This window comes from Chrysochloris asiatica, unplaced genomic scaffold (assembly GCF_000296735.1).
Source record: "Chrysochloris asiatica unplaced genomic scaffold, ChrAsi1.0 scaffold00053, whole genome shotgun sequence".
Classification (NCBI taxonomy): Eukaryota; Metazoa; Chordata; class Mammalia; order Afrosoricida; family Chrysochloridae; genus Chrysochloris; species Chrysochloris asiatica.
In genome coordinates this window covers 13,290,442-13,300,033 of record NW_006408571.1, presented here as the reverse complement: position 1 = coordinate 13,300,033, position 9,592 = coordinate 13,290,442, and the positions used below count along the sequence as shown (strand labels likewise).

At 41.4% G+C, this 9,592-nt stretch overlaps 1 protein-coding gene across 1 annotated transcript in view; it reads right to left on the bottom strand.

The window, feature by feature from the left end:
- The window catches only part of RECK (reversion-inducing-cysteine-rich protein with kazal motifs), a 92,829-nt gene extending 83,526 nt beyond the window's left edge, over positions 1-9,303 (bottom strand). The window contains exon 1 of the mRNA XM_006863093.1: positions 9,130-9,303. Within this exon, the coding sequence (XP_006863155.1) occupies positions 9,130-9,229 (100 nt within the window). The 5' untranslated portion in view covers positions 9,230-9,303. The remainder of the gene's footprint in view (positions 1-9,129) is intronic.
- Positions 9,304-9,592: the final 289 nt, after the last annotated feature.

Sequence of the window (9,592 nt, the reverse complement as noted above, 5' to 3'; positions counted from 1 at the left end):
CTCATGGAGCAGCTGAGCGTCTTGGATTAGAAAGCAATGGACTTCTTGTTTCTGCTACAAATTCCCCTAGTGTAAGCCTTCCAACCTTCTACATATTCCTTTACATGTGGATCAGAGTTCTGGCACCATTCCCTGAGCCTTCTTGGTCCGGTATTCTGTGTTGTTGCTGATGGAGCTGTTCACTGCACTTCCAACCTCTCTGCCATCCTGTTTGTTCTCTGCAGGGTATATGATTCTTGCTTGGCAACTTTTTTGTTTCTAAGTTTTGTATATGCCATCCCATTGTCTTCTTGGATGCATGGCTTTTGCTGAGAAATCACAGCTTAGTCTTACTGGTTCGCCTTTATAGGTAACTTTATTTTTTCAGAGCTGTTCTCTTAATTTTTTCCTCGTCTTTGGTTTTGGGAAGTTTGATTATGATATGTTTTGGTGATTTTCTTTTGAGGTCTACCCTGTTTGGGGTTCATTAAGCTTCCTGAATGGTTATCTTCTCCTCTTGCATGATGTTAGGAAAGTTTTCTTTCAGAAACTTTTCAACTATTTTCTCCATTCTTTTTATTGCTTCTTCTGGTTCTAGAATTCCAGTCATCTGTAAGTTACATGTCCCATATAAATCTCAAACTTTCTTCTGATTTTTTCATCCTTTTTTTTTTTTTAAATCAGATTATTCTCCTTGCTTACTAGTACTGAGAGTTTTATCTTCAAGGCCATTAATTCGGGTTTCCATTGCTTCAAATCTACTCCTTTGCCCTTTCAATATACCGTCAATTTCTGAGATCTCAGTATTAATCTTCTGGATTTGTTTGCAGGCTTTGTACTGCTTCAAAATTTGCATTTATTTTGTTTGTTCTAGTACTGTTTTCCTAAATTTCAAAGTTTTTTTCTGTGTTATCCTTACTTTCCTTGATCTTTCTGTCAATCTGTTAAAAGTATTTAACTTTTATTCTTTTGAATTATTTTTCAGCATCTTGGTAATATCTGAGTCACTTTCTCTTGTTTCTCCATATGAGCTAAAAGCTTCTGTTGTCTTTGAGACATTGTAGTATTTGTATTTAATTGATGATTGTATATTGGTGTGTTTCTAAGGCTCTTACCAACTGTCTCCTAGTGGGTGTGATTAGAGAATGGAAATGTGTGCACTGTTTTCCATTCACCATTCATACAGCTCATTTTAGGGTGGATTTGGCTGGTGTTGGCTGATAGGAGTTGGTATTAGGTCATGTCCAGTGGGTGGAGCTGGAAAGGATATAGTTGTGGCTGAATTGTATGTGCAGGTGTTGCTATCTCTCATCAGGTGGTGCAAGAGGTAAAACATACACAAGCAAACAAACAACAGTGAAAACAATATAATAAAGGAGAAAAAAGAAACAAAAATGGGCAGCAACAAGTGAAAAAATAATGTAACAACTAAAGAGAGAAAAGAGGATAGGAATATAGAGCTACACAAGAGAAAAATAAGATAGAAAAGAAAAGGAAAAGAAAAAAAAAACACTAAAAAAACAGAAAGGGAAGATGAAAAGAGAAAGAGACTAAAAGAGTAAAAAGAAGGTGGAAATGAGAAGCAGAAATCAAGAAGAAAAAACAAAACAAAGGTAGAAAGGACAAAAATCAAGGGAAGGAAAAGAGAAAGAAAAAGAAAAAAGAGTAAACAAAACCAACAAAACAATGAATGGAAAAATAAACAAAAAATCCGTGTAGTTGTCGGACTCTGCAAGGAGAAAACTCAGAGCTTCTGCCAAACCAAGGAACTCATAAGCTGGGTGGATGAGGGTTGGGACAGCTGCGTTCCCAGTCCTAGATGGAGTTTCTAAAGGCCTGTTGTCATTAAGTGCCATTGAGTTGGTTCTGAATCATAGCCACCCTGTATAAGGTTTCCAACGAGCAGTTGGTGGGCTTGAACTGCCGACTTTGTGGTTCACAGTCCAGGGCTTATCCTACAGTGCCACATCAAAAGTCATCCTATACGCTTTGTTGTTGTGAAGTGTTGGAGAGTCGGTTTGGACTCATGGCGACTCTGTATAGGTTTTCTGAGGAGCAGCTGGTGATCCTGAACCACCAACCTTGCTATCCAGTGCATTAACACACAGTGCCACATCAGGAAGTAGTTCGTGAAGACCCTTTAGGTTGCTAGTTTCAGTGTCTGTCAGAACCAGAGGGCAGCTGTGGGCATGAGGGCTGACTACAAAGGTTCTTGCTAGTCTAATTCTTGTTGGCTCAAACCAGTGTGAGGCTCAGAACTCCAAAAGAGCATGGTCTTTGTTGGAGGTATATGAGGGTAGGAGATGGCTTCACCTCTGTTATCCAGAAGAGTGTGGGGAGCAAGAAGTCATCCCACCTTTTCTGTCACGGGTGTGATTCTATGCAAATCTGTGCCAATAAGTCACCATCTGTCTGTTTCTCCAAAGTGCCAACTTCCTGAGTACTTCAAAATAGCACATCAAAATCACCCAGGACCGCCTTTTTTTCCCCCCTGCCTGCATTCATCATTCTAATGAGGTAGCATGGTGTGACATTACAGGAGGTGGGAGTTATGAAAAAGCCTCATAACTTATTGGGTCCGCCCCCAAGTTAGAATTTTGTAGAAAGTAATTTCAGCTTTATAATCAAGGGACTTTTTCCCCTTCTGCAACTTATATGTTCTTCAAAATTTTTAAAGTCATATTTCTATTAAGAAGTACCAAAAATTTGGAAAAGAAAAAGGAAAATGATCTATACTCCCATTACCTTGCCACAACTTCTGTTGATAGCAGATATCCATCTAGCATTTCTAAAAACATTTTTCTGGTATGACAAAATGGAATTAAAGAGGCATGTTGGAAGTCTCCTGATACCAAGTCCTCTGCCTTGCCTGCAAACAGCATTCCTCTGTAATCATACATTTCCCTTCAACCTCTTTGAGAGAACTGCCACCTTCCATGAGCAGGCTAGGGGATCTTGGCTCTATCACATTTTCCACATCAAATTTCTTAATCTCAACCACATTTTTCTTCCTTTGGAATGTTGTTGTTGTTGTTAAGTGCCGTCGAGTCGGTTCCGATCCATAGCGACCCTGTACAGGGATTCCGAGGGTGTAAATCTTTACGGGAGTACAAAGCCTCATCTTTCTCCCGTGGAACGGCTGGTAGTTTCGAACCGCTGACCTTAAGGTTTGCAGCCCAATTCGTAACCACTACTACCAGAGCTCCTTAATAACAATCACTTATTAGACTCTTTCACACTCTGCAAACATCAATGCAGATTCCTTCATTAAGGATGGGGGTGGGTGGGTAGGGAAGATGCAAGTGCAATTAATGTGCCAATTAAAGGTATCTATCTTTTTTACAGCAATTAAGATAGATTAAGTGGGTCATTAGCTATTACAGTTCACGTTGGTCTACTTTCCGAGGACTAATGTTTTCTAAGACAAAACAATGAATTCTAGAAATGCCTTGTTTTCATAATTTGATGCTAATATGTTTTTCAACAAAAATAATGTAAAATTCTCCTTATTCTGAGCAGATAAAAAGCAAAGTAGCTCAAAATAAAAGTTGATATTGAGATGATAAAAATAAAAAGCGGAGGTGTTGCCCTCATCAAAGATGAAGTATGGACATCATGTCTTGCATTGTTATTACATGAATTTGTGATGACACAGTTAATAAAAACCAAACATGGCTTCCTAAAAGCGATGGGTGCCAGGTTTAAGAGAGTATGTCTGTAGTCTAGAAATAAGCAAGCAGAATTATCCAATAATTAGAAACATCAAGTTTTGGCTGCTGGTTTTGGCCACGTGTGTACTAAAGGCAAGTAAGCAGGAAGCACGCGCGCCAGCCACATGCAGACAAACCCAACTTCTAAGACCAAATAACACTTAAAAAACGAATACACACCCTAATCTAAAAATAAGAAATATTCATAGAATTGTAGGATTTTGAAGATTATAGGGATTTTGCCACAGAAGCTTCCCAAAAACTGTAATTCAATTTAGTTAATGAAAAGCCACTCTTGTTTTCTTTTCTAAAGAAAATACTAATTCCTTTTATTTAATCTCCGCAAAGAATTACTAAAACATAATACATGCTGAAGAAAAAAAGCTAAATCTGAGCTGAAACTGGAAAAAATTTATTCTAACTAAAAAAAACATTAAAATATTTGATTATGTCTTGTTTTTATTATTGATGTGAAACCCCATTTTTAAATAGAATTTAATAAGAACATCTTAAAGTGCTTGTCATTTTCCAACTCTACGTAAAATCAAGGAGAATTAGTAGCACAGTGGGTTAAGAATTTGGCTGCTAACCACAAGGTGGGTGGTTCAAATCCACCAGCTGTTCCATGGGAAAAAGACAGAGCTGTCTGCTTGCTATTAGTCGGAATGGACTCAAGGGCAGTGGGTGTGTAAGGGATCACCCTCCCTCTCCTCACACAATGATCTATGCTATAATTAGTTCGGTTTCTTCATACCATACTTACCAATATCAGTACAATTGTATTTCTTTATTGTCTATCAGTAAGCACCCAGCATTTTTTAAATAAACAAACTTGAAGTTTCCTGTTTTGCATTTTTAAAAAGCTCATTTATAATAAACATAAAGGTGTTTCAGCATGATGCAAAACAGTTAAGTACTTGCCTACTAGTCAAAAGGTTGGATGTTTGAACCTATCCAGAGACACGTCACAGGACAGGTCGGGTGATCTGCTTCCAAAAGGTCATAACCTTGAAAATACTATGCTATTGTTGTTAAGTGCCGCTGAGTCGGTTCCGACCCATAGCGATCCTATTCAGGGTTTCCAAGGAACAGCGGTTGAGCTTGAACTGCCAATCCTGGGGTTCAAATAGACTATAGTCCAACGCATTAACCCACAGCGCCACACCAGGACTCTGTGGAACAGTTTAATTCTGCACACGTGGGTTGTCTTGAACCAGAATCAACTTGATGGCAACTATCAACAGCAATGCAATATATAAAATCCCCCTCCTTGGTATTTCCCCACTTTCTTCTAAAAGTGGCATATAAAGAAAAATACAATTAGTGAAGGATTGTCTAAATCTATGGATGGCAGGTCAGAAACTTATAGCAGCATATTGGGATAAATTGTCACATCTGGTTTGTCATCACTGCTGGCTTTTTTAATAACATGGGCCGAGATATTTTTTTGTGAAGAGAATCTGCTACTTATTACAGTCATGTGCTGCATATTCATCCATGATCCCATAGGGTTATGAGAGAGTTCAGAAATCTGTTTGGAGAATGGGACATAATGACTGCAAGAGCTCACGGCACGCCAACATGTGTATCTCATGTCTGCTGAATACAAAGTGATTGTGCTGACAGAAGTATAATGGCATAGTACATACATAACCTATAATACCTATGTCTTAATAGTTATAATAAATGCTTAAGCTTATCGGCTTATGCATGTACTATCTAAAACGCGTATCGTAAACAATGTATGCTCAACTTATAGATATCCAATCTCACATACAGCGAAGCTCTTGAGGGTTGTAACATTATCTTGTTTAATTTTCTTTCAAAAATTATTACCATAAAGTACATCACAGCTCCTAAATGCAGCAAAACCAATGCTAGTAATAGCAACAGCAAGAGGCAAAGGAAAAGTATCAATTTGGAGGTGAAACAATCACAATGATCCACAAAAACAAGAAAAAATGCTCCATGCTGTTGAATGATCAGCTCCACTGAAAGATAGGAGGCTAACAAAAATGCAAGAAGGACCTGTATCTGATATGGAGAAATTGCTGATGACACAGATAGAGGACCAAACACAAATGAATCCCTCTCAGCACACTGACAATCATTGCTAAGGCACAAAGCTTGTTTGGGATGCTTAAAGAAAAAGCAGTGCCAGACTATGACAAGGCGGTTATACAACCGTCCAAATCACAGATGTCCTGTTTCAAAGAAAGCGTCGTGGACATTAAGCAATACATGACTATACTTTCCTCCAGACAACTGCTTTTTCTAATCTAAAATTCGTTACATTCTTTTTCAGGATTCAGGCTATTACACAATTCCTTAAAAGTCAACTTCTTAAAACCTAGCCATTAATGTTACATCTTTCCCTCTTTGGTACTATTACAAAACATCTTAAATTGAAACAAAGCTACTACCAGGTGCCAGGAGACACAGATTCTGAGAATGCAACATGAGGTTCAATCTAATCCTCTAAAGGGAGGCACTGGAAAGTGCATGTGTATGCACATAAAAGAGGGAGAGAAAGACTGAAATGTATACTCAAATAGAAAGCATTATACCAATGTCTGTGGCCAAACTTCACAAAACAACCACAGAACAAATCCAATCACTCTTTCACGTCTGTCCCCGGGAATGGGAATGAAAATCCCCTCATTCGAGGTAGATGATTTGTAAGCCTTGTAACAGAGGGAGGTCATGATCTGTAAAGCCTTATTCGAGAGGAGCCAGGACTACTCAACTTGGGAGGGGGGAGAAGAAAGGGGTTACCAAACGTCTGAACAAGCTAGGCCTTCACTGAAAGACAATATAATATTGTGTTCTCAACTTCTGTTTAAGAATGAAGAACATTTTCTGTATTTTCTACAAATCCACAGTGGAAGTCTTTGTCCATTATATTGCTCAGGCAATATACGCATCCTACAATTCAGTACGAGGAACAAGACTCACTTTTAGATCAAGCTTGGAATTTTTCTTTTTATCAAATAACGTGAACTATGCATTGTCACAAACTTTTAGAGCTGGAAGAGCCTTTAGAAATCATTTAGTCCAGCATTTCCAAAGTGTGCTTTGGGTGTGGTGAAGAGATAGAAGAAGAAAAAAAAAAAAGAGTTCTATGAGAAACAAGTTTTTTCTTTTCATAACAATTTTATTGAGATGTAATTCACATACCACAGAACTCACCCTTTTTTAAAGTGTGCAATTCAGTGGTTTTTAGCATATTCAAAGAATTGGGCAACCATCACCACTATCTAATTCACTATCTAATTTTAGAACATTTTCATCATTCCCCAAAGAAACCACACATACATTAGCCCCCATTGCCCCAACAAACAAGTTTCTTTATCCTAGGAATTCTTGGATCTTTTATCATTAATCTAATGTGTTTTGTGAGTTTCTAACAAGAAGATGGGATAAAATGTGAAGTGTTTCCCAAACTTAAATTTAATAATGAGCATTCAAGCTTACTATTTGCTTTCTAAATGCTATTTATGTATATTGTTGTTAATTGCCATCGAGTTGGTTCAGTTCCGACCCATAGCGACCCTGCATAGGGTTTCCAAGGAGCAGCTGATGAGCTTGAACCACTAATCTTGTGGTTCAAATCAACTTTGCAGTCTGGCGCATTAGCCCACCACACCAACCAGGACTCCTCAGCTAATTCTCACTATAAGTTCATGAGGGAGTACTGCTACTATGCACGTCTTATGTGAATATCAAAACACTAAAGATTATGGCTAAATTGTCCAAGTGTTTGTAACCACTTCTATCCTGGTGTGGTGCTGTAGGATAAGCACTGAACTGCTAACCACAAGGTCAACAGTTCAAACCCGCGAGTATACAGAAACCGTATACAGGTCGCTTATGAGTTAGAAGGTCTTGACAGCACTTAGCAACTACTACTCCCCACAGAGCTCTGGTAACGCAGTGGTTATGAATCCGACTGCTAACCTCAAGGTTGGCAGTTCGAAACTACCAGCCGTTTTGCAGGAGAAAGATGAGGCTTTCTGCTCCTGTAAAGATTTACAGCCTTGAAAACCCTGTACAGGGTCACTATGAGTTGCAACCAACTCCCGGGTACTTAACAACAACAACAACAACTAGCCACAGAATCAACTAAGTGTGGGATGAGAAAGGCAAACTAGTATTCTATGAACCACAACTTTGTAAGTGTTCTAGTCCAATCTCGAATTTACGGTGAGAAAAACAAGGCCCAGAAAGGTTAGCAGACAGCCAAGCATTCCAACTCCTCTTTGGTTTCTGGGCTAATTTACAATTAACTGCATACAACTACAATTATCTATCTATCTTATCTCAGGTTTCTTACACAATTCTCTTCCTTTAAATATTCTGCCGTTTAAAAAAAATTGTTAACATGGTAATAAGCCTTGTTGGGATTGACTTTGCCCTTTTTAGGTTCTCTTTTCCTGTAAGCACGGCACTTCACTTCTGCATGTGCAAATCCCACCCATCTTTTAACATCTAGCGCAGCTGGAGGGGAGGGGGTTGTTGTTGTTAGGTGCCATCGAGTCGGTGCCAACTCATAGCGACTTTATTATTATGCACAGCAGAACGAAACACTGCCCGATCCTAGGCCAACCTCACTACTCTTGCCATGCTTGAGCCCATTGATGCTGCCACTTGGCCAATCTATATCGCTGGGGGTCTTCCTCTTTTTCTCTGACCCTCCACCGGTCAATTTTCCTCCCACCCGAGTTGGACGTCATCTTTCTCCCTCTGTGCACCTGACCCGTCTTCTCTTTAGACACGCCTGTCCTGAATTGGTCCTGTAGTCTCACTTCCTAGGCAGAGAGCTCCTGGAGGGAGCTTATGAGTTGGAAGCCAAACATCCGAGACAGTCAATATGCACTTAACAGAATTGATCTAACTATCTCTGTAGAGTGGTTTAACTTCTCTAGAGCAAGTGCAAAACTCTCCCTAAGCCTGTCAATCTGTCCCCATTCCGGGCCCAGGACGATCTCTGACGCGCAGCAGAGTTGGTTTAGAAGACTGGCCACCAACGCCAGCCTTTTTGAATCCATGGAGGGTTCAGCAACAAGTAACAAGAACTGGGCAGGGCAGTCGTAAGGCGGCTGCACATCCGAAACCCCGTCCACCTCTCGTAAGGCCCTGACTAGATATCCCTGTCAGGCGCTGCGGCCGCGAGAGACCTGAGAGGAGAGCTGGGGGCCCGACTCTAGTGTGACAGAGAAAGGCCTTGAACTAGGGTCACCACTCCCAGTTCGGAAGATCTTGGGGGCAAGGAGAGCGAGGGAAGAGAAGGGGCTTCACTTAACCCGCTCTAGCCTCCCCTTCCGACTGCCGGGTCATGGGACACAGACCGCGCCAGGCCAGGGGGTCGCGCGCACCCCCGCCCCCTGTCCCGCGCCATCTTGGAGCGCCGTCCCGGACCGCTGCTCCAGTGGGTACTCACCTACGCTGCCCGGAGCCAGGACCCCTGTTACTTCTGCGACCCCCGTCAGGGCCAAGAAAAGGAGCAGCGTGCCTCGCAGCGAGGCCCGGACGTCCGCCATGTCCGGGCCGAGCGGGTCTGGAGCCGCTGGATGCTCGGACCCCGTACAGCCGCCGCTGCTCCCTCGAGGCTCCGCCCCGCCACCCTGAACCTTTGATGATTGGCTGCGGTGGGCCCAAGCTCCGCCCTATAGCCGCACGGAGCTTCTAAAAACTCCTGCCGGCGGGAATGTGCCCAGGACCCCTGCTCTTTGTTAAGGCCCAGCTGTGTGTTGGCTTTTGCAGTGAATCCCGGCCGCCAGCGTTCTTCAAGAGAGGAGTCTGAAGATACAACTCTTCTACAACCGCCCGAGGTTTATGGATGGTGACACTAAGGGCCAGAAAGGAGACTGACTTGCCCATGACCTGCGAGTTTGCCAGAAAAC